We start from the raw sequence: 25,081 nt of genomic DNA, 5'->3' as shown, positions 1-25,081 counted from the left end.
GTCTTGTGTTTGACTGCGCCTTCCACTCACAAAAATGAATCAAACCCGGCCGCGGGCCTGCCAAGGTTGAGAATCACTGATTTAGGCCTATATAAAAATATGAACCCATTAAATAAACATTAGTGAAAATTTCGTCATAATGAGAATTAAAAATATAAAGAATAGCATAAAGTGATAACAGATAACACACATGGGAAGAATATGAATTTTAATGTCTCATAGCAATAACATATATTAGGAATCACAGCTTTCATAGATAAATACCGGATATCAAGAGTGGGTTGCAATTATTATCTCTGTGCTCCATCATCAGCCACTTAGATAATATTCTGCATACTACCCATATTAATGGCTATTGGTCCTGCATAGCATAGTTAAAAAAAAAAAAAAAAAGATTAATTATGCATATCATTAAAAAATATATAAATATAAAAAGCAAAATACAGAAAATAAATTAGTAGTTTTATTTTGTAGGCAACAGCATATATATATATATGTAATTGAATTCTGCCCCCACATTTACAGAAACTTTTAATAATGTGGTTTAAATAAAGAAAATATAAAATTATAAATAAAATATTAAAAATTAACTTTTCTCTTTCACAAACATGATTTAGATATTAAGATTTCATAACTGAACTCTGTATGACAATTCATTATTAATTTTATAAAAAAAATGTTAAACTTTTGAAGCAAGATCAAAATGTATAAAATATATTTCTCAAATGCAATGAAACCTCGATATAACAATATTCTGCTGACCAAGAGCAACGTTGTAGAGGGATAATTATTAATAGTATGTCGAGAGGCAGCAGTTTAACATAAGAGTATCAACATTTCCAAACAAGAGTTGAAAAATATCAGGATTTATCGCTATGTCGAGTATTGTTGTAACAAGGTTGCACAGTAAATTGAATTTATCACTTTACTCTAAATACAGATCAATAAAAAAATATTGAAATCTTTTGAAACGTTCTTCAAAATAAAGTACTCATATTTAGTTATGGAACGAATATGATTGATTTCAAGTACAGTATATGAATGATAACTATTACTTCATGCTATGTTCAATTATATTATATCTTAAAAATGACTTCTAAAATTTTTTTTCAAATTCTGAAAATAAATAAAAGGGCTTTTTTCTTTCCTCCCCTCATTTTATGAAAAGACTATTAAATATCTGGTCTGAAAAAAAACTTTAAACTTACAGAATTGTTCTCACTGAATTAAATTAAGATGTTTCCAGAAATGCACCCCTTTTTTTGCTCTTCATTACAACTTACTTCATATGAATAACTTAACATTTTTCCATTAAAAAAAAGAGAAAATTTCAGAATTGTTGGTCATACAGTTTCACATGTAATAACTATATATATAACAATACTATTTTTCTGTCTTCACCGTTTGCTATGACTATAACAAAAACAGATTTCTATGAATCTTTACAATCAAACTTAGTTATACATATTTATCACATCTGCTAAAAAAAAACTTACAATAACTCACAAAATCAGTATTGATCAATTTCGGGTTGAAATTTATCTTACAAAGAGCAGTATTCACTCAAATCGAATGCAGATTTAAAAAAAAATCAAATCTGTTCATATGAGTGTGTTAGAATTTGCAATGATTTAAAAGAAAAATATTTATACAAAAATAAATATTAAAAACAAAAAATTAAATTACAAAATAAAAAACATATTTTAAGAAATTTCTTTTTTTATAGCTGAAAGGATAAGGTGTGTGTTAGACTCGAGTAAATACTGTACTTTGTAAAATTTACCAGCATGGTTGTAGAATAGCTTGACGTGCTATCAAACCATTTTATAAATATAAATGAAATAATGAGAAATTGTGGACATGTTGTACAACATAAATTCATGAAACACCAGTCAGAAAAACATCATGAAAATTACAAAACAGTTTGTTTCAATATCACAGAATACTAACTATTGTCTCACTGCCATGAGAAGACAACCAAAAGTAATATTTAAATAAGGATCTATATTCTTAACACAGACAACACTCCACAGAATATCACATTTTAAAGCACTAGACATTATTTTCTTTGTAAAAGAACAAACACATATGTGTAGTGTTTCTCAAGATTTTACTGTAGTAAAACTCTTGAGACATTATTCATTCTTTAGGAATAGAATGTGCAAAGCCTCAATCCTACACTGGTGAAATAAAATAAAAGAATTTGCATATTTTATCGAATTTCATGAAAAGAACTGAACTGAATGTAAAACCACTGCTTCTAGACAAAAATGCAAATCTTGTACGTCAAATACGTAAGCGTACACTTGTGTGTAGGCGGAGCCAGTAGAGAAACAGGCTTTATAAGCGCACACACCTCTGTGAATTTCTTGGTGTTATTTTGCAGCAATTGGTTAATTTCAAATTGTAACAGTAAAAATGAGTAACCACCAAATTTTAGGTGATGGAATGAGGTCACGATTTGGGGGGAGGCTAGAAGCAGGCCAATCTCAAGTCCAGATTTGTAGAGAGTTCGATTTAACGCCCAGCGTCGTGTGTAACTTATGGAAACAGTTCCAGGATACCGGATCCATCGAGAGAAAGCCTGGGCAAGGTTGTCCAAGAGCCATGATGGCCAGAGAAGATCGCCATTTGTCGATTATAGCGTGGCGTAACAGGAGTGCTACAGCTTCTCAGCTCTCTCATGACTTGTATGCAGCCACAGGAACCCATGTATCAAGGGTGACTGTTTCCAAAAGACTTCATGAGAGAGGGTTATTTGCAAGAAGACCTGCTGTTTGCATCCTGCTCACTTCTATGGACAGGAGAATCAGTTTATCATGGTGCAGAGAGCATAGAGATTGGAGTATGGATCAATGGGCAACCGTTCTCTTCACTGATGAGTCCCGGTTCAGCCTAAGCACCGTATGTTCATACGGAGAGAACCAGGGACCCACTACCTACTCTCCAATGTCCGCGAAATCGACCATTATGGCGGAGGAGGTTTAATGGTCTGGGCAGGCATCATGTTGGATGGCCGCACACCTCTCCATGTCTTTGAAAGAGGCACTGTGACTGGTGTGAGATATAGGTCTTGGAGCCCATGTTTGCCTTTTCAGGGGTGCAGTTGGCCCTGAGTTCATTTTAATGGACGATAACGCAAGGCCACATAGAGCTTTTCTGCTCGACGATTTTCTAGAGAGTGAGGATATTCGCCGGATGGATTGGCCAGCCAGATCTCCAGACCTTAACCCTATAGAGCATGTCTGGGATGCTCTAGGGAGGGCAATTGCAACTCACAACCCCCCTCCGGGAACCATCCAGGGAATGAAAACAGTGTTGCTGAACGAGTGGGACCAATTGCCACAGGAAATGATAAACTGCCTTATTTCAGGTATGAAATCACGCTTCGAGACCTGTATATCTGTAAGAGGGGACCATACCCCCTATTAACCCATTTTTTTGTTTATTCTGCAACCGCTGTTTCATACCTTCCGACTCCAACGAGTGGCACGCATGATCGTGAGTATTATATATACAATTATTGAATGGTTATTTGTTTTGTATTGTATCAATGTATGTACATATAAAATTTGATCAAAAGCGGTACAGTAGTTCTAGAGATAATCAACCAAGTCTGCAAATTCTCTTAATTTCTTACACCAGTGTAGATACAGTGAATGCTTGGTTTAACGAACCAATAAAAATGAAAGGAGTTTCTAAATCTGAAGTTCTTTTTTTTTTTACATAAAAATAATAAAAGGTTGTACTGCAACTTCATCAAAAATAAAATAATGGTAATCTTTATATATAATATTGATTTTCAGTGAGTGTGTATTTACTCTGTACAAATTTAATTTTAGATCTATCGTTGCCAAATTTTACATATATATCATCTGGAACGCTCTGGGGAGGGCAATTGCAACTCGCAACCCCCCTCCGGGAACCATCCAGGGAATGAAAACAGTGTTGCTGAACGAGTGGGACCAATTGCCACAGGAAATGATAAACTGCCTTATTTCAAGTATGGAAATCGGGACCCCCAACCTAAATTATACGCTACTTTAAAAGTTCGTCAGACTTGGGCAAATACCCCAAATGGACAAAATGCCGGGCAATAATGGTATCTGAGCCTTAACAATCACTTTCAGAATGTTTACTTTTGTTACCGTGGTCCCCTAGTAATGCGTTTCCGACGTGCATATGCCTTTGCAATGATTTGTCACTTTTTCAATCCTCCTAGTAATGAGGCTTTTTGAATAGATGTCAGAATCCTCATCAGCTTCATTTTGAGGGTTAGGCAAAGGATCATCCCAATAAAAATCAGTGTTAAAATTGCAGATTTTACTGAAGAAATGCGAAAATTTATTGGGATTTTCCACCACATAAATAATTTTACAAATTAAATTCTTGATTTTTAGAAATATTGAATTTGCTTAGAGATACAAAGCCCAGAAAATTAAATATAAAGTAATTAGCCGGACCTACTTTTGAGTTGGATATCCGTGCAATAACATTGATTTCAACTTTTTATTTATATCTTCTCAAGTCTTTTAATATTCAACTGCATAAATTCATATAGTTTATATGTTTTAAAATTAATTATGGGCCCATAAAGTACATCAAAGAAATTACACAGCTTTGACTAGCATTTTTGGAAGCAGAAACAGGCAGATGGATAACTTGAAGTTCAAGGGGGAAAAAAATCAAAATACCTATCGCCCATCAAAAAGAAAAAGAACTATTCCTTTCTATGTTTTTTTAATTTAAATTTGTTTTTTCTCATGAGTTATGCAGGAAGTCGTCATAATGGTTCACTTGGACACAGCTTGTATGTCCCTCAAAGAAAAAGGGTGTATCACGTGATCCAAAAAGCCTCATTGAAGAAAACGCGGGCAGCACTGGGTATTACAGCTAGTAACAAAATAAAACTCAAACATAATTTTAGGTGCATTAAATAATTTCATATCAGCTTGTAGTTTATTTTAATAAAGTTTCATTCATTAATATTGTCATGTTTATTATGATTAGACAGTGGGAAATGAACTTAGGGATTCCCAATTTTTTATATGTTCATAGTACCATTGGAAATAAGATTAGAATTTTAAATATCTTGTTACACCCTCGATGATCTTGAAGCCTCAAGGTGGCCTCATAACAACCCCCCCCCCCCCATCTTCATGACTGCGTGGAAATCCGATCTGGAACCCTATGAAATTCAGGTTAAAAAATTCTTTTTCAAGCCCTCCTGAGCATATTTTGCAGCAATGTTGCTTAGTGCTAAGTCAATTTTTCCATTAGGAAATAGTCATGATTTTTATCCCCTTCAATGCTAGCAGTAAATTTAAAGATGGTATGGTGGACAATAAGCACTGCATTTTATAGTTCTCCAACTCTCTTCACATCAACTGAATTTAGGATTTTATTTGAAAGAGTAGAAAAAGTATCTGTGAAATTTGGATCATTAAATCTGAAGTCTACAGTACCGAGGTCTATTAAATCAAGGGTTCATTATAAAATCAATTAATGTTTAGAAAATCAAGAAAAAAGTCTCCGATTATTAGACTCAGAATAATGGAAATTTTCTTTTTTATGGCTCACAGTGAACCTATACTAATCACAGAAAAACAAAAAAGAAATATGTTCTGTAGTAGCTAGTTTGATTTATTTCTCACTTCGGTAAGTTTTCATCATTCTCTCAAATTCAGTCATTATATAATTTTCCTGAAAACAGTTTACTTGTGCTCAATGATATCAGAATATTACGGAAAAACGAAAACTTTTGCCAATTTCAAATGGAAAAAGTTAAAAACTATAATATATTTGTATTATAGATGATAAACACAAAGTATATATCATATATATTCTATTGGTATGACAGACTTATAAATCAATATTTGTTTTATAATTTTCTGAACAAAAATTAAACATTTAGGAAGGACATATTCCACAAATATAATTTAATAAAATAAGAATCAAGAGATCACTAATTGAAAAACCAAAAAATATTTCACGAGTGTTTGGTAAAAAAACAGCAAATAAAAATATTGGTGGAGCATGCACATGAAATAATAATAATCAACCAAAACAAAACAACTAAAATAAAACAATATTAAAAAAAATGAGCAGAAAGCGCTGGAAGCATAAAGACAACTGACATGACTTTCACGTCACAATTACTCTATTGTGAACATCCTGAAAAGAAAAAAACAAACTAACTGAAAAACAAAATCAAATCATAAACATTGAAAAAAAAAGACGGCACAGAACCAAATACACAAAATTTTAACAAAAATCATTAAATAAAAACAGTTTAGCTACTGTAAATGCAAAACAAAAACAAAAAACTTCATTAATTATTTTACGATTTACAAATGAAACAAATTCAGAATAAAAAAAATATTTATTCTAGTATTACGGAAGTATCAAAAAAATGTTTATGTTGTGTGTATGTTGGAATTATATTTTTATTTGCATATCAACTTTCGATGCTGATTTCACATTTGCATTTTATTTCATCATATCTTTAAAAACATTTTTAGGACATATTTTCATTTTAACTTAATAGGAATGAGTATCAATTGAATGGGTGAAAACAATAGTAAAAGTCAAATTCCCAATTTTTTTTTTAATGAATGGTACGGCTTCTACTCAAAAAATTAGAAAAAGTAGGACAAGAGTAGCTCTCTCCAAGATAGGACAAGGAGGAGGGAAGAACTATGGATTAGAGATGTTTGAATTTTAGCGGTTTCAATGTGTCTGACAACTATACACAAGGGAAAATTTTTTGTGAGAAAAACCATCTGTGAAAATTGGCACACGCACCATACTTAATCAAAAATTATGCAAAAAGTTATAACCCTTAGTCACATTGACTCATGGACCATTTTATGAACAACTCACTCCATTTCTCTACACTATTTTCTCCACTTTTTCACATTATTATAGTGTCTCTGAGTTTTACATAGCGCTGTTTATGACTTTCATTTGTTCACTTATGCTTTATTACAGCTTATTTCTTTTATTTTAATTGCTTCTAACCATGTAACGAGTTCTTTACTTATACATTAAATAAACATAAAAATACCATATTATAATCATGTGAATACTTTTCGCCTATGTACAAGGCTTCCAAGACGTCCACCGAAAGCTACTGTCAGCGATAACAAGTCATGTATATGTGCAAGACTGTTATAGTAATCTTGCGCATAACGTGACTTGATAGCACTCATAGCAGATTCTTCAACGATATCAAAGTGCCTTACATATGCAATGTTAAAATCATGGCATGCTTCACAAAAAATACATGCCTTTTCACGAAACTAACTTCACGAACGTTTTTCTAATTTTTTTACACACGAAACTCTTTGAAGGTGTGGATTTTTAAACTTCTCCTCTTTATTAGTTAGTTTTATGGGATCATAAAAAAGAAAAAAAAAACTAGTTTTCACTTAGAAGAGCACTTAGAAGTAGAAATAAGCCCAATTGATTTTTTTGGATGTAGTAAAATTTTAGCATTCTTTTATTTCCTCTTTGTCTCGCCTACAGCCTAATGTCACTGACAGAAAATTTTGTTTGAAAATTACAAAAATTCTAACAAATCAAGTTAAAGGTATCCATAGCTACACGCTATAGAGAGCCAATAAATAGACTTTACCTCTTCAGTGAGAACAACCTACTGGAACGTCTTGAAGGAGGATTATCAAGGAAGGATGGTTGAATCACAGATCCATACATATGCATGGCAACAAACAGAACACAAAGCAACATGGGGCCAAACAGAGCTCCTTCAAAACCTAAGCAGAATACTCCTCCTGCCATGGCCAAGCCAGTGAGATAGGGATGACCAGCCCTGTAATATAATCATACAATCTTGTGATGAAAAAAATACAATATTCAATTTTCCAATTAAGTCAATTAATTTCATTGAAAAATTCAATATTGTAACTTGATTGTAAATTAATGCAACTCATTATAAAATACATCAAAATTACTATAATGTATCAAAAACATTTGAGTTATAGAAGAGAAGATAACCATTAAAATTAAGATGTAAATACTACTTTAAAAGAATAAATTAATAAAAAAAATGAAATAAATACATTAATTAATTACCCAGTAATTTCACTATAGATTGCACTGTCAACAAATGACATGGGAATAATCTGACATGCAAGCATGAATCCAGCTGTGCCTATTCTTCCATAAACCAACCAAAGCTCTAAAACAGCAGGAAGGCACGCCCAATAAGCACCAAGAAACGGGACAGCTCCAAACAAAGCAGCTAGAACTTTATACAGAAGGAAGAAAATAATTAAATTTCATTATTTAATTGAGAGCTCAACAGAATAGGAAAAAACCCATTAAATAAATATTTAATTAATTTAAAGGGCATTCAATTCAATAACTGAGGAAATAAAAAAAAAACAAAGATATAAATCATTTATGGGTTGTCACCCATGAATAAAATATGGAATGCTGTGACAAACAAGTACGTTATGAGTTCTTCACTTCAAATTTACAATTAATTAAAAATACTAAAATGTCTAACCAATGGTTTCCTGTGTGTGTGTAGATAGTTATTTCATTACTAAAATAATTTTCTGTTAACCTATTGCACCAACTTTTGTCACTGTCTTTTGATATAATTCATTAGAGAGATAGTTAGGATATCATACCAAAAATAAATTCTTAAAACCTTAGCATAAAATTTTAATATAATTTCCACAAATTCCATAAAAGTTGTTTATGTGGGAAATCTTTTAATACTTTTATGCAATATCTTTATTTTTTTTCCTTCGTTATATAATATTTATATTGTATACCTTTTTTTTTCACATGCAAACAGATCCTAAATAATTAAGGCGAAACAATATCTAATTTTTACAGCAGAGTCTTAAAATTAAAAGTTTAAAGTTTGGGATAGTCAGAGGTGCTGGAATTTTTCACAATTCCTTCTCAAAGCCTTGTTTTTCTTTCTGTTTTCAAATCTGTTTTTCTGCCAAGAATGAAATTTTTTCCTTCCATTTTGTTAATGAAAGTGAAAAATTTCAGTTTGAACAGTATGACAAAAACTGAAGTGGTCTTGGTCCCAAGGCTGGGGGGGAGGGGGAGGAGTGGGTTTAGTGGGTCCCCAGGCCAGAATTTTTTCAGAGATTCTTCTATTTTAAATTTGTAGTGTAAAAAATAAAAACATACAGTCTAATCCTGATTTAGCGCCACCATTTATTTCACAGAATTCTGGTGCTATAACGAGTTTGGCATAATATTGAATTATGGTGTAACATGCGTAAGCCTAGAAATGGAAAATTTGTTAAGTGAAAATTTTTGGCGCTAAGCGGGTTTGGCACAATATTGGGGGTCTATGATGGGGCTTGATTAAATATTAAAGACCTGGTGCCCAAGGAGTCCAGCACCTTGGCAGTCATAATCTGTAATGGATCAAGCTGGTGAATCAAGAACAAAAAGGGTGAAATTAAGCACAACCAGGTAGGTCCAGAGAAAAAAGATTAGAACAATTATATTTCAGCAAATGAAAAATATATATCTAAGATAATAATATTTATTTAATGCAAACATTAATTATTAGAATGCCCATGATCTATTGCAAGGGTTCTCCAGAAAGGGTTCAAACTGTTTCCAGTCATGGCACCCCTTCTTCTGATCAACGCATATCCATAGCTTTCCCAAAGCAGTCTAACAAAGAATCGCTTGAAAGAACCTCTATCAGGATCACTGCCCCATGCCGCACAGTTTGAGAACCCCTGGTCTGTTGGAATGGCCCATGTAAGTACAAGAAAAATATAATTGAAAGATTGACAGGGTCTCGTATGGACCTTGTATTTTCTAAATTTTAACATTTATTTATATATACCATAAAATCAATATAGGGAGAACCCCTCCCCCCCACAACTCTGAAAGTAGTTCTCCATTCTTTTTGGATAATCTGAGTTCTCAGTTATTTGAGGTGGTCTCTGTCCTGTGTATCTCTGATTATCAAGACTTTACTGTATCTTAGATGTTACTCTCCCCCCCCCCCTCCAAACAGTTACTATAACTAAATAAAGGCATCACAAATACCTGATGGAATATAAACTATTTTCACGTCGAACAAGGTGTGAATTAACCAGGTATATAATCCATAAAAAGCTGCCATTTTAAAAGATGCTGTAAATACTCCATTGATAGCTTCATCTACTGCTCTGCCAAATTTAGTGCTGCTTCCAGTGGCTGGGAAGAAGTTGTTGAAAATTTCTACAGGCTTGTATTGATCACCACTCGCACACAGAAGGTAGAAGAGTGAAGTTGAAAAAACAATCTGAGTGAAAATTAGAGATAATTCATATCAGATCATATTCATGACAAACTGATTCAAGAATAATATATGAAATCCCAAAACATTACGAAAAATAAACAGACACTAATTTATTTCCTCTTTGAAGTATAAAAAATAACTATATACAAGATAGCCCCCCCCCCCCCAAAATAAAACATTTTTACAATATCTCTTAGTCTTTATGGACTACAGTGACTGTCAAAAGTTCAAATGAATCTAAAATAATGTTTTAAGTTTAAAAAAATGTTATATTCACCCAAATCAATCAATCACACACACTCTATCTTTTAATCCAAAGATCAAACAATGCACTTGAGAGATGCACTATCTCAAAAAATTGAGCTAATTCTGCATAACCAACACTAGTTTCGAAATCAGCAGTCCTGATATACCTTAAAACCGTTTAAATTTCCTTGGGAACATGAAATTTTTTTTGTTGAGCAATGTCGTCTTTCCGTTTCTTTGAAATAAGCTAATTATATTTTTCTCTCATTGTTTTCATATTGTGATTGAATATGGCATAAATTTCATTACACCAATTGACTTTTGAATGAGAATTCCATTCTATGAATTTTAACAATAGCTATTTTTCATTACAAAAATATCTGAGAAAAAATTGCACTCTAAAATTTTATGTTAGAAAAAAAAATCTTTGCAAATATTCTTATGAGAACAAATGTTATGGATTTTTTGAAATAAAATAAAAATGAAATACATACAAAATCAAGAAAAAAGTTCAAAACCGCAGTTCCACCACCGAAGACTAAAGACAGTATGGCTGTGATTGCACTCAATGCTAAACTGATATTTCCCTTCAATATAGTCCACACAGATTCTAGAACCTAAAAAAATATTTTTTTGGTGATTAATATTATAAATATGAATAAAAATTATCAATTAATATTGCAAGTAAGATAATGTATAAAAAATTTAGGTTCAACCTCCGAAGTCAATTCACATAACAATGCCTTCTTTTCAGGGGGAAAAACAAAGATATCGAACATTATAGAAAGTTAAAGATTATATTATTGAATAACAAAAATAAATCTTTTCAAAGCTGGAAATTATGAAAAAAATAAATATATAGCGGAAAAATACTGTCTTCAAAACTTCAAGCACCATTGAAAAACTAGAATGTTCTATAGAATTTATATACTTAAAAAGTGTTTTTATTACACCACACTACACATTAAGATACCAAATCAAGAAAAAAAATAGCATAACAGAATCAGGAAATATTTTATACCGATAAGAAAGTGCCAATATTTTCTTTGATGAAACTAATAATCAGCTCCACATTCAGTGTTTTCAAACCATCAATGAGATTTTCAAATGAAGCTACATGTTGTACATTAGTATCAGTAATACTGCTGTTACGAGAAACCCATAATTCATAAACTCTGTCAAAAACTTCTAATATTTGCTTTTCCAGGGCAGCAGCACGCTCATTGTCTTGGCTGTCGATCATTCTTTGAACCTGTAAATGAGAAACCACACACACATACAGACAGACAATTCATATGGAAAAAAAGTTGATAAAAAGAATTATAATTCTCTCTCGTACTGTATTTTATAAAAGTTTTTTTTTTTTTTGAGAAATAGAAAAATTTAAAAATTCTGAATATAAATAACAGAAAATTATGTCTCAAAAATGCTGAATCTTTTCTTAAGTTTTAAACCACCCCGTTTTGTATTCTCTTCACTTGAAATACAGTATTTTCCTGAAAATAATCAACAAATAGGTTGGACAAATCCCAGGTGCTGGGTCCCCATTGCGACTAAAAAATTGGTATTGGCACCTAAAATTTTCATTGTGTAGTTACTAAATTGCAGACTGAGAGCAGCCCAAATGTTTTTATAGCAGCATATCCGGCAATATGTAAGAGGGTCACTATACCATGAAAAAGTCAAAAGAAGTATTATTTTGGACCTTTTTCTAGGTAAAATTTTTTTTGGCACCTAAAAGTTGTGCTGTTGCCTAGATTTTTTTTTGCGATTTGTCCAGCCCTGATCTACAGACTATAAGCTTAAAATATTTTGGAATTTCTTAGTGAGTATTACATATAACTGTTTTCTTCTTTGTCATATAATTAGAGTTTTCAAAATCTTATTGACTGTGGTTCATTTATAGAATCAATACCGCCACATCCAGCTAGAATATGTTATTCATATAACAATTAATGATTTAGTGAGCAAGAATTACTTACAGCTTGCATTAACCAGCCCCTTGCATATAAGTAAGCGTCACTGAGCATAGAGTCAAATGTTACTTGAACATCTCTGAGTCCTTCTGGGATCATTTGCTGGATTTCTGTATCATGAACAGTTTTGTTAATCAAGCTACTAGCAATAGTCACAAGATGCATGCTTTCACCATAAATCTATAATGGATAAAAAAACAATCGTCCCATCATTTGTGAATTTATTTTATTTGCTGCAAACTTAAAAATTAAAAAAAAAACTCCTCCATGCATATGTAAAATGCATTAGATTTTAGGTTATTTAATTGAGAGAAAAAAATATTAAATTTCATGTCTTAATAAATGCAATTACATTGACAAACAAAACAGGAATTTGCCAAGAATTGTAATTGAAATATCAATTTCATATGCTGTTTGCCTATCTTACAACATAAAAAAATGGCAATAGGTGCAGCACTATTAAAAGGGGAGGCGGAGTAATTCACAAAGAAAAAAACATAGTCTCACATTTTTATTTTTCTCTCATTCTTCTTTTCCCAATAAAGAGATTCAAAAATTTAAATTGAATATAAAATAATTACACAATGAAAATAAAAAGTTTATAAGTTTATTCATTGAATCCCAATATAATTTATTACAATAACTTTTTCAAATGTAGAAAGGAAAGAAAAAAATATAAGAAAAATTCAACCTCTAATAATTAAGGGTTGGTAATAATTTTCATATTATAATAGTTCTTGAAATTAAGCAAAAGAAAACTGTAAAACTCTATATACAAGGTATAAAATGTTAAATTTCATTTTTTCACATGTTTTCAAAAAGAAAAGACATTTTTCCAAAGACAGGAAAATTAGTAATTTTTTTTCTTTTTATGGAGGGACAAGTAATGTATCAATTAGGTATTTATATAATGGAAGGAACCAAAATTATTATTAAATATTTTCAAAATATTTATCACCATTTGACATTTTTTAGTAATGCAATCTCACCTGTAGAGAAAGAAATATAGCACCAATTACAGCAAAAATGATGACAGCCATAATAGCTGCAACACTTGTAAAAGAGTCAATAGAGCTTTCTAACAGCATCAGCACCTAATAAATAGAAATATATTGTCACATAACAAACAAGGTTATGAAATTATTTTTTAAAAAAAGATAAAAATAGAACATTTATCGTAATATTAATAAAATGCCATCTTTAAAATCACTATCATAAAAATATGAAAGCTATATTGATAAAACTATTAAAAATCTAACCAAAAAATAAATTTCACAAATAACTAATTTATAACAAACCTTTTGATCACCTATAACAAGAAGACGCCATAATCCTCGGAGTGGAGCAGGTATTAGAGCATCTTTACGGTCTTCCAGTTTACCTTTCCACCTATCCCACAGATTTATGAGTTCAGACTTCAAAAACCCAATTACACCAAACTTGACAACTGCAAAAAAACATGAGTGTTTTGCATATTTAGACAGATAAATAACTTTATAAATATTATAATTCTGAATTAATGGGTTGGCTGTGTGCCAGTCCAACCCATCTAGTAATCCGGTATTTTTAGGCCAGTTTTTTTTAGAATAGAAGAGGAAAACACGTCTGTATAATAAGGTTTATATTAAATAGGCCTTTTCAATTAACTTCCAGTAATCGAACAATTTTGATAATTGGCACACCCAGGTGCCAAATTAGCAAGGGTCTACTGTATTAGTTTGTATACACATTTACCATTTTTAACAAAACAGTTTGTGTAGTACAGCACTACTTTCAACTGAAAAATAAAACATCTCATCAATTGTGTAAGTGTGTACAATAAGTAGTGAAAACCCTATATAACCACACTCAAAGAACCGCAGAAATATAGAATTATAAAGAAGTTATCGTTATAGATGGAATATATTAACACTATCAAAAGTGCATCGAGACCAAAGAGTAATATTTTTATATAGGTAATTATCATTAAAGAGGGTATCATTATATAAGATTTTCACTGTATATGGACTTGACATTAATAAGTATGATTGTTATGTTAGGTTAATCTAATTAACTATTCAAATTAAAAACTTGTGAACGAAAATAAGCAAGTCAATTGCAGATCAATATTTAGAATATAAAGCATTTTAAACAGTTTCAATGTGGTTTGTATACTGCTTATGGTATTGCTATTGAAATTGAATTTTCACTTTATCTCAAGAACTAGAGCTTTTAGATAGGAGATAGACGTGAATAAGGTGACCAAATGCCCTGGTTTTTTGCTATTTTTCACCCTGTTCCAAAAAATTTAATCTGACAAAACCAATGACAGAATGAGAATCAGCGGTGCCAATGTATTCTAAAATCACTGAAATATCTTTAAGAACAAAATCAGTATTGAACAATATAATTATTTGGAACATTTGTTCGCTGTGAAAGTCAAAACAACTGGTAATTTGTTTTTCATAGCTTGCATAAATTTTAAGTGATCATTTGATAATTTTTGTCGCACCACTGTCATTTTCTGCACACGTGAGCTAATTAGACTGGGACTTACAATTTATTGCCAATTCATTTATATTCACAGAGAGGTTAGTGTGCTAATCCCTTGATGTGGAACTTCATGCTGAGAAATCTTTTTCTGTTGTCACGTCGCCGTTTCTGTTGCACCCCTGTATCAGGAAAGTTTCTGACAAGGACGAACAGAGTATTGTTTTAAAAGTGCCTAATAATTTTAAAATGTTTAATTTCGAATGACTGAACAATAAGTCATAAGAACATACCAAAATATTTTATCACCATATACAAAGTTGGTACAAGAAGCAGATAGAGAAGCCACATGTGCAGCCAGATCTGGGCAAAGAGACAGGCCCAAACTAATCCATACAGGAAATAATTGCTCATTTTCTCTTCCTTTTTGACTTTGCGACGAGTTTTTGGTAAAACTGTACTTTTTTCTGGGGTGGATGGTTCTACCTGAACATTCTGACTAGATTCTTCTTCAACATTATCATTTTCACCACCAGGTTGCTATAACAGTAAAAAAAGTATTTGAGAAAATATAGCATAGCATGCCTGTATTCTTGGTAATAATTAGATTCAATTTTGATCAAAGAAGCAACAAGTCATGCCGTACCAAAAACAGATATGTGTAGGCCTATGTTGATAAAAAGTTCTGTCATATATTAAAAAATGACTAACCACAATAAAGCTTTACAAAACAATAAATATAGCATAAAAATTATGTGATGCAATTAAATTAGATGCACACACACCAATAGTAACAAAGGTTCTGACGTATTCAAAAAAAATTGCTATGGTCACTTACAAAAATAGATCAATCCATGTCCAAACTACAGTTGACACTCAATTTTATGAACCTCCAGTTTTAAAAACTAAACTAATGGTCCCAAACAATATACTGCTCCTTTCCCATTTAAAACTGCTCAAATGTAACTATTGAGTTTATTGGTTGTTCTTCAAGTTTTGTAAAAGATCTTTTATTAAATTTTTATAGTGTAACCCTAGCGTAATGGATAAGTAGATAAGAGAGTACACAGATTTCTCTCTTCACCCTCACCCCATGTGTTTTATTTCACTCTTACATTCACATAGTAGAAAGATACATTGTATATGGGGGAAAAGTCAACTGTCATGAAATGGGCCTTTTAATGAGTATGGAAAAAACAAGAAAAAAAAGTTCAGTTCACTGGGTTACATTAAGGCTTCATGATGGGGAGAGAGAGAGGAAAGAAAACACAGAATTGATTAGAATTGATTGAATTCATTCTTCCACTGACGTTTGGACGAAATATTTTGTCCGTGATTGTAGATTGTAAAAGACAAAGTAAAAACTCAAAATAATGATTTTTGAATGGGTAGCATCATGTTATCCATTATGTTTATTTGCCGATTTTCAAGCTGCCCCTCTGCACAAAATGTTGAGCTAAAATATCAGAAAACTGAAGCCTAGAGAAGATTTGTTTACTAGTTTGTATTATTATTTGAATAATATGGAGAGTAAGTATATAGAAATTAAAACATGGACAATAAAAATATATATTGTAATTAAAACAACTTACTGATGTTGAAAGATCCATTTCTAAATCCTCAGATTTATTAATCCATGAACGGAAGGCTTCTATAGGAGTAATAGATTTGCTTTGGTCAGGAGATTCTGCAAATGATGATCAAAACAAAACAGTAATAATGTTAGTAATAGAGCACCTAAAATAGAAAAATACATGAGGAAAAGGGAAAAAATGCTAATCATATCTTATGCATAACAGATATTGATAGGAAGTGAAGTACATTTAGTTGAAAAAATGTGAATTATCTCTCAAATGTCTCAGTTTTGTTTTCATTAGTTTTTGTCATTATCTTTCATTAAACAAATGTAATGATACAACATTTAGATCCTTCAAGAATTGTTCATTCTAATGTACATTACGAGAAGCGCTCCTTTATTATTACCAAGACTGGTCTGAACAAGTCATATTAACCCTATCAGTGGCAATTGTGAGATATCTGCTCCAAACTTGATGCTTCGTATTATGACAAAGACCAGACCAGAGACTGTGTTGTGTTTTTTCCTCTTCAAGCATGTTTTCTCATTTTCCCTTATCCTGTCAATCAAAAACCAGAGAGTGAGGTCAGCTATTGTTTACAATTTGATGGCAGAAGAAGAAAGAGATCATTTAATGGCAACAACCGGTTGGAGTGGGTGTTTTTTTTTTTTAAGCTCTGATTTTTTTCTCCTCTTTTGAAGCTAATTTTATCAATTTATTTTATTTTAAAATGCTCTAAAAAAAGGTAGCGAACACATTCATCATATGAATATTCATCAATGACTTTTGTAAATGGCAAAATGATCACATTTAATAATCGCGTTTGTCAAGATGGTGACTGCACAACAAAAATCGTTTTGTGTTTTAAGCTTTGCGAAGTGTGAGTCCATAACAACTGTTCATGATGCTTTTCATCGACAATACCCAGGTGTTGAACTTCGCTTAAAGCATTCAGTGATGGTATAAACAATTCTGAGACATCGGTTGTCTGTGTAAAGGGAAATCCCCTAGCCATCCCCGCATGTCAGAAAAAAATATGGAGTGCATCCGACAGAGTTTTGCACGTAGTCCACAGAAATCCACTTGCAGTGGATACAAACATGCTCGCAAAAGTTTGGGACAAATTTGACTATCGTATACACATATGCCGTGCATCCCAAGGTGGACATATTGAGCACCATTAATTTGGTTTGTAAAGAAACATTATGATTAGCCATGTAATATAAAATTAATCTTAAGTGCCTATGTTCAATATTTTTCGTAATATATGCATTTCAAATCGGGTGATTCTTTCTGAAACACCATATTTTTTTCCTTCAAGGGGCGTTAGGTATTTTGATTACGCCAATTAAACTTCAAGTTATCCATCTGCCTGCTTCCAAAAATGCTTAGTTTAAGCTGTGGAATTTCTTCAATGTACTTTACAGCTGCATAATTAATTTTAAAACAACCTAAACTATATGCATTTATGCAGTTGAATATTAAAAGCCAATACAAAGACATTAATTTTCATGCTTGAGAGGATATAAATGAAAAGTTGAAATCAATGTTATTGCATGGATATCTAACTCAAAAGTAGGTCCTGCTAATTACTTCAATTTTCTCGGTTCATATCTCTAAGCAAACTCAATAATTCAAAAATCAAGAATTCAATAGAATTTTTAAAAGTATTGATGTGGTGGAAAACCCCACTAAATTTCTGCATTTTTACAGTAAAATCAACAATTTTAATACTGCTTTCTATTGGGATCATCCTTTGCCTGTCCCTCAAAGTGAAGCTGATGATGATTCTGACGTCTATTCAAAAAGCCTCATTACTGGGAGGATTGAAAAAGTGACAAACAATTATGAAGGCATAAGCTATTATATATAATACCATAATACTGGCAGCATTAAGGAAGTGATAAACCATTGTAAAGGCATATACATGTCTGAAATGCATGCTAGGGAACCACTGTAACTAAAATAAACATTCTGAAAATGATTGTTGCCCGACAGTTTTTTTGCCAATTTTTTGCTATTTGCTCTGCTTTGATGAACTTTTAAAGTCTATCGTTCAAGTCGGGTTCCATTTGGTATATATACAAAATTTTACGATGATCGATCTAAAATTGTAGATTTGTATAGAGAACACACAGAAAATAAATTTTATATATATATAGATTACTCTGTTTTCTTCCTCCTTCTTTCCTTTGTGTGCTTATAATTTTTTTTCTCATTAGCCTTTCATTTTTATCCATGTATTTTACACATAAATTATATATACTTGATTCAACTATTTAAAATGACTGTACCCTTATGAAATTGCTGTATCCACCAGTATGGATCCAATAGGATCCCTTGATGGATTTTTTTTTTTGGTTTGATTGGTATTGTTTTGTAACAATAAAATTAAAATTGAAAAAAAAAGACATTGCTTGAAATATAACTTTTTCCTTCCCTTAGGAATATGCTTGCAATATAAATGGTAGAAAAAGGTAAGAATATTTCTCGTTTCTTTTTTTTTAATTTTTGGAGTTGTGGAGAAGCACTATCAAATGTACATCAGGGAAAAAATATTCTTGAAAAAGGTATTTTACAGAGGATTCAGTTATTTCCACTGTGCCTGTTATAACACAGATCAGTGGAATTTATAAAACTGTTTAAAGGGTTAAGAAACAGAGAAAACATCATGATACAGCAATACAGTTATGGGATAGGTGGGGCTACTACCACTAAACCACACATGTACATGGTCCATATTCCTCAGCGGAACCTCTAATGAATTGGTACATGCAGGAATGTGTGTGTATGTGTAGTGAAACCTGACGTGAAGTTTGTTTCTGTGTAATGCTTGTTATGTGTAGTGTTGCCATCTGCCACCAGTTTTTCTAACAATGAGTGAAGTGTAATGATTGAATAATTAATCGTTTTAGGCCTGTTGCTCTCTGTGGCAAGACTTTTTAATGGGGAGATCGGCTCGCATGATAGGTGGGACTGATGACAACAGCGTAATTCGGGGTACATTTTCCCATAGAAATACATATAGATCACGGCTGGACAAATCTAAAAAAAATTTAGGTGGCAAAAAAAATTTATCCAAAGAAAAAGGTCCAAAATAATGTTTTGTTTTTTCTTTTCAGGGCATCATGATCCTCTTTCATGTTGGCAGATATATGCTGCTACAAATTCCAAGCAGTTTTTGCTGTTCTCATCCTGCAATTTAGTAACTACACAATTAAAACTTTAGGCCCCAATACCAATTTTTTAGTTTCCATGGCAATCTGGCAACTGCAATTTGTCCACCCCAGATATATATATATATTAGTTAATTGAACCAAATTTGTGGAAGAACACCTGTTTTTCTTTTTGTTTCTTATTATGACTGTAATACTATGGTACTCTTCTATGGCTTCATAAAGTCTAACTTGCATTGTGACTGTGTCCAGTAAAAAAAGACTATATTCTACTAAAATCTGTGCAAATAAAAGTCATGTGTCTTCACTTTAAATGTTTCTATAAACACTGTAACACCTTAGTCCATTGAAAGAAATAGGCTGCTTGTGTTTGGAGGCAAGAAAACGACTTTCAGCCATGAGTTGAACTTAACTGAAAGGGGCCATTCAAGTATTACCTAAGCAGATTTTTTAGCCATTTTTGAATTTTTGACCCCCCCCCCCTTGTCAGCAAAATTTCGTCAGCAGCTTAGAATATTTCATATCTTCAAAAAGGGTGGTTGATGACGTAAGCAACCCCCCCTCCCCCCTTGTCATCAAAACTCAGCAAATCCGAACCACCGATGCTGACGTAATACTTGAATGGCCCAAAGTTACAGATCAGGTTCATTGTCATCAAAGATCATCACATTGAACAAATTATACTTCAAACTGGGACATTAGACTTCAGGTATGAAATTTTGACCTCCTTTTTTTAAAAATGGCAAACACCAAACTAGCCTTGGGATTCCATTCCTAAATCCTGGCAAACGTTTTCGTCTTTATATACTGTAGCCTCACAAAAATCAGAGTAGTTTCATTACATATCACATTGTGATCAAATAAAACAATTCTTTGCATAATTAAATTATTACTTAATAAACTCTACTATTTCAGCAATAACCCTGTGATTATAACTAAATTTCAGAGAAATGTGTTTTTTTTCATAGAAAACTAACTCCAAAATTATGCAACTCAGGGTATTACTGTACAGTAAAGAATATTTTAGACTTCATGATTACAAATAACTTTCAAAGTTTGACTAATTTGAAATAAATTTATAAGAATCAGAATCGAGGTATTTATTTATAGCTAATCAATTTGCCAAAGTTAATTGACTTCTGGAGTAGAAATTATAAAATTTCCAAACATATTTTCATTAATAAAATTTGAAGCAACACATATTTCTTGAAAAAAAATGAATAACTTTGAGAGATTAGCCTTCCCTTACTTGTACAGCACGGAATAAGATATCTGACATGCAATACATCAAACAAAAGTCACCTTTACTGGATTTCTTTTTCCTTAATTCTGCTATGAAGCCAACAGCCAGGAGAGCAAATAAAGTGAGTAAAATGGTAATTCTCAGAGAACCAGCAATGCTAACCAGATGGCATATCAGGACAAACCAAACGATAGGCGAAAAAATAGAAAGATATGGTTTCGTTGAAGGAGTCCACCAAAATGTAAGCATAACAAGGTAACCAACAACGATGGTCCAAACCTAAAGAGAAAAAAAAAAAAATACTCATATAAATGAATGAAAATAATGAAGTTTTCATTCATCGACATACTATGTTATACAGCATTATAATAGGCCCCAAAGCAGAATGTCCTGTGACGAGCCCTCGGCTGACTGGAAATGTTCTGCAGTAAAAGTTCCCATTATAGTGTTTCTACGTTTTTCTTAAAATTCTTCCAGATTTTTCTGCAGTAGCATTGATTGTTCCGTGATATACATAGCAGATTTCGGCATATTCTGCTTTGGGGATGATAGGAAAAGAATAGAGAGAGAAAAAATACTTACAAACATAGTTGCACCATGGCAAAACTCCAAGAGAGATGATATATAATACAGAATCAGAGGAAGTGCTTTAAATATCTTGACAATAATGAAATCGGGCACGCAACTGCAGAGGATGAATGCAACAGAAGCCATACCTATCACAGTAATGAAAACCAGGGCGTACTTCATAACAAAATCAAGAAGACGATCAGCAATTTTATCAACAACTCTAAGTGGTGCAATGGCAGCGCCTACGGCAAGTGGAGTTCCAGTATCATGAAGATTCAGTAACCACCTTCTCAGCACAACCGAGAGACTGTGCTTGAATGGGTGAAGAACAGAACCAAATAAAACAGACCACAGCAGCGGCCTCAGAAATGGTTCCAGGACATAGTACACAGCGACGAATGCTACCAGAACGAATAAAACAAACATGAAAGCAGCAACATTGTAGAATGCATTTTTTAGTGCCTTTTCGTGACCTTCTGGTAAGAAGTTTGATATATCAAATCTAAATGAAGACTGGTTATCGATTGGTGACGACATGATGAATTTTATGACTAAGCTAAACAGTTTCTATTGAAATCATCACCGGGGAAGTCATATAATATGAATACCTGAAATATATAAGAAAAAACACATATATTAATATAAAATGAAGAATATATTCCTTTTGTTCATATGACCGAACAGTAGAAACTTTCTCAAGCTTCAACCCAGTGTTTCTGTGTGTGTATGTGTAATGCAAGTAACTCTTATATCAGCAGACCTGTACCCTCTAAATGCTTACAATGGAATTTCTTATCCTCTGGGAAAAACGCTACTACTACTAAACCAGATATGCAGCTTGTGAAAATGTGCTTGCAAATTAGTAGTACAATATACGCTGAAATCCATCTCAATAGATCTTACTAATGAGCAACTACTGGTAATACATCGATAATGATATCAGAATTTCAATCGAAGAAAACGATCCCAATGAATCTAGAATTTGCATATATCTGAAAAGGATATTAATAGTTCTTTTCTTTATCTTTCATTTCTCTAGCTTTGCTCCTAAAGTTTTTATAAAGAGACAAAGAATGCTGCTTGAAAGCTGAATCTCGACTGATTTGATTAAAAAAAGGTGATCAGCCTATACACAACAAGCTCTTCAGAAAAGAAAACATCAACATTCACTAGAATCAATCAGAAGTAATGAAGAGAGAGAGATAAAGGAGGGAACAGCTTTGGTATAAGGGACAGGTTGGCGATTTTCGGCGACTTTTTTTTCCCGGCGCCAAATATGTCAGACGGCCCGAGAAAAAGCCGCCAGACACTACGTGCGCCAGAAAAAAAAAGTCGCCAGCATAGAAAACAGTAAAAACAAATGGCATAAACAAAAATAAGCTGTGGAGTATTTAAAAAATAAAACTGGATAAAAAGAAATGAAATCAGGGTTTAAATAAAACCCGGACCGTTGTGAATAAATAACGGTCCTGCTGTATAAATAAAAATATTCTATGTATTATAAATTAAAACCCGGACTCTCTTTCCGAGAATCCGGGTTCTTATAAATAATCAACGGTCCTGCATGTTGTATAAATAAAATTATTCTATTTATTATAAATTAAAACCCGGACTCTCTTTCCGAGAATCCGGGTTCTTATAAATAATCAACGGTATAAAATAAATAAATAAAATAAAAAGGATGCAGGGGCATCCTGCATGTAGAAAAGAATAAATATTGGAAAATATTAAAGGTACAACCTGAGGGAAAAGAAGTCCAAAATAATTCCAATTAATCCGAGACACACACTACATCATATATACGTATACGGAAGGAAGAGAAAATATGAACTATCCCAACGGTTTTTCAAAACGCCGCGGCTATTAAGTGACGTCATTTGGAAGAAAAAAAGAGAGGATAGAATGAGAAAAAGAAAAAACCAGTTTGAAAATGGCAGTAAAACCCGTTTGAAAGACGCGCTAGGACACTAAGAACACGGAAAAACAACAGTCAGCGCCACCGACTGGCAGAATTCTACGAACATTCTGGAACAACGACAACCCAGCAGAACAACAACAAACCAGAGCGCGCCAACGATGGCAACTTATCGCCGGAAAAAAAGTCGCCAATTTGGCGTGTCCCTTATACCAAAGCTGTTCCATATATTTATGCAAAATAAAAAAATTTTGCTGCTAAAAGTTGGTTTTTTATACTTCTGAAGAAAGCCCCTATCCCTTACTTACCGATGTTAAATTCAATTCTCTTTATATGATCATTTTGTGGAACCAATTAATTACGTGAAACGAGGGAGACCTGCACAAAATCTCAATGGATATCAGAGGTTTAACTGTATTTAGGAACTAAATAATGGCATATAAAGTGGTGTTTTGAGTTATGTGTCTTAAATCAAAAGTAATTTCCTTCATCTAAGTTACATACTGATTTTCTAGTATAATCAAGGGCACCAAATTTGAGAATAATAAATAAAACGTACTATTCCAAAACCAGGCATGGCAATCTTTTTAGTCCATGGGCCAGATATGCTCGCATTTCTGGTGCTCGCAGGCCAGAAGGTAATATAATGGCGATATTACCCTCTGGGTAATGCAGTCAAACCTTGTTAGTGTGTCATCCAGGTAACACGTCACTCCACTTACAAGGTACAGGACTTAAGGGGGTGTGAAAGATGCAGTCGTACCGGGCCGCAATTTTTCCAAAAGCAACCCTTTACTTTCTGAGCAGATGCTTTGGAAATTTCTGATTAAAATTTAACTTTTTTTTCATTAAACTATTAATGATTTTGAAAGGAAGCTTTCAGTTTAAACATTTTTAGTGTTATTAGGTATGGCATTAGCTTATTTCAAATAGGAAAAGAGTGTGTATATATATATATATATGCAGGTGGTCGCATTCTTTACTACTGAAAAAAGGCAGGCTTTTCTTTCCGACCTTAAAGAATGACAGGGCTACATTCATACGGGGCTATGACATTTTTCGCTCATTGCGACTTGCAGCCCTCTATTTCCCGTCATTGACAATTTTTCAGAAAATATAGCCTTTCAACAACTTTACTTGCCTTTGACACTCTTTGGCTGTAATTGGCCACTTACTTACATTTGACAATTTTTTTCGCAATAACTAATATTCACTTATGGATTCCCCGTAATTTTAGGAAGAAAATATGGTCATCCTAGGCACTTATCGCGTTGTGCTTAATAATACTTTTTAACCTCCGGCGGTCCGGAGATTGTAAACGCTACCCAAGACCGAAGTCCTCCTGGGCTTTGAAACCACCCCCATGTTTTAAGAATGTTAAAAAAAATGAAAATAAATTAATTTTTGAAGATTTAAACTCAATAAAAATTTCAATTTACTTCTATTTACACTAAAATAACTCCTCGAAATACAGTTAACAAAATTCACCTTTGCACGGATCGGAGACCACCATGTTTTGTTATTCGAGACGGCTTTGACTTTGCTAATGCGCATGCTGTTGATTTAATAAATCAAAAATATAGGAAGAATGGGGAAAAAACCTATCATTATAAGT

The 25,081-nt window shown here is 32.6% G+C and overlaps 1 protein-coding gene across 2 annotated transcripts; it reads right to left on the bottom strand.

The window, feature by feature from the left end:
* Positions 1-191: 191 nt before the first annotated feature.
* Positions 192-24,999, bottom strand: LOC149086747 (transmembrane protein 245). 2 transcript variants are annotated; one of them, XM_089231106.1, is made up of 14 exons: positions 24,955-24,999; positions 21,564-22,159; positions 21,041-21,260; positions 16,578-16,672; positions 15,279-15,525; positions 13,815-13,963; positions 13,506-13,610; positions 12,523-12,696; positions 11,562-11,792; positions 11,035-11,157; positions 10,060-10,297; positions 8,095-8,269; positions 7,637-7,831; positions 192-361 (listed from the first exon to the last, which is right to left on the bottom strand). In XM_089231106.1, the coding sequence occupies exons 2-14, from the start codon at positions 22,086-22,088 to the stop codon at positions 346-348; spliced, it is 2,493 nt and encodes an 830-aa protein (XP_089087232.1). In that variant the 5' UTR covers positions 22,089-22,159; positions 24,955-24,999; the 3' UTR covers positions 192-345. The 2 variants fall into 2 exon arrangements, with proteins under 2 accessions (XP_089087232.1, XP_089087231.1); XM_089231105.1 differs by lacking the exon at positions 192-361 and adding an exon at positions 5,625-6,174.
* Positions 25,000-25,081: the final 82 nt, after the last annotated feature.

This window comes from Pholcus phalangioides, unplaced genomic scaffold (genome assembly GCF_987345545.1).
Source record: "Pholcus phalangioides strain wild (caught in Gottingen) unplaced genomic scaffold, Ppha-v1.0 ptg000004l_1, whole genome shotgun sequence".
Taxonomy (NCBI): domain Eukaryota; kingdom Metazoa; phylum Arthropoda; class Arachnida; order Araneae; family Pholcidae; genus Pholcus; species Pholcus phalangioides.
The sequence above is the reverse complement of the archived record's forward strand: the minus strand, read 5'-3'. Positions and strand labels throughout refer to the sequence as shown.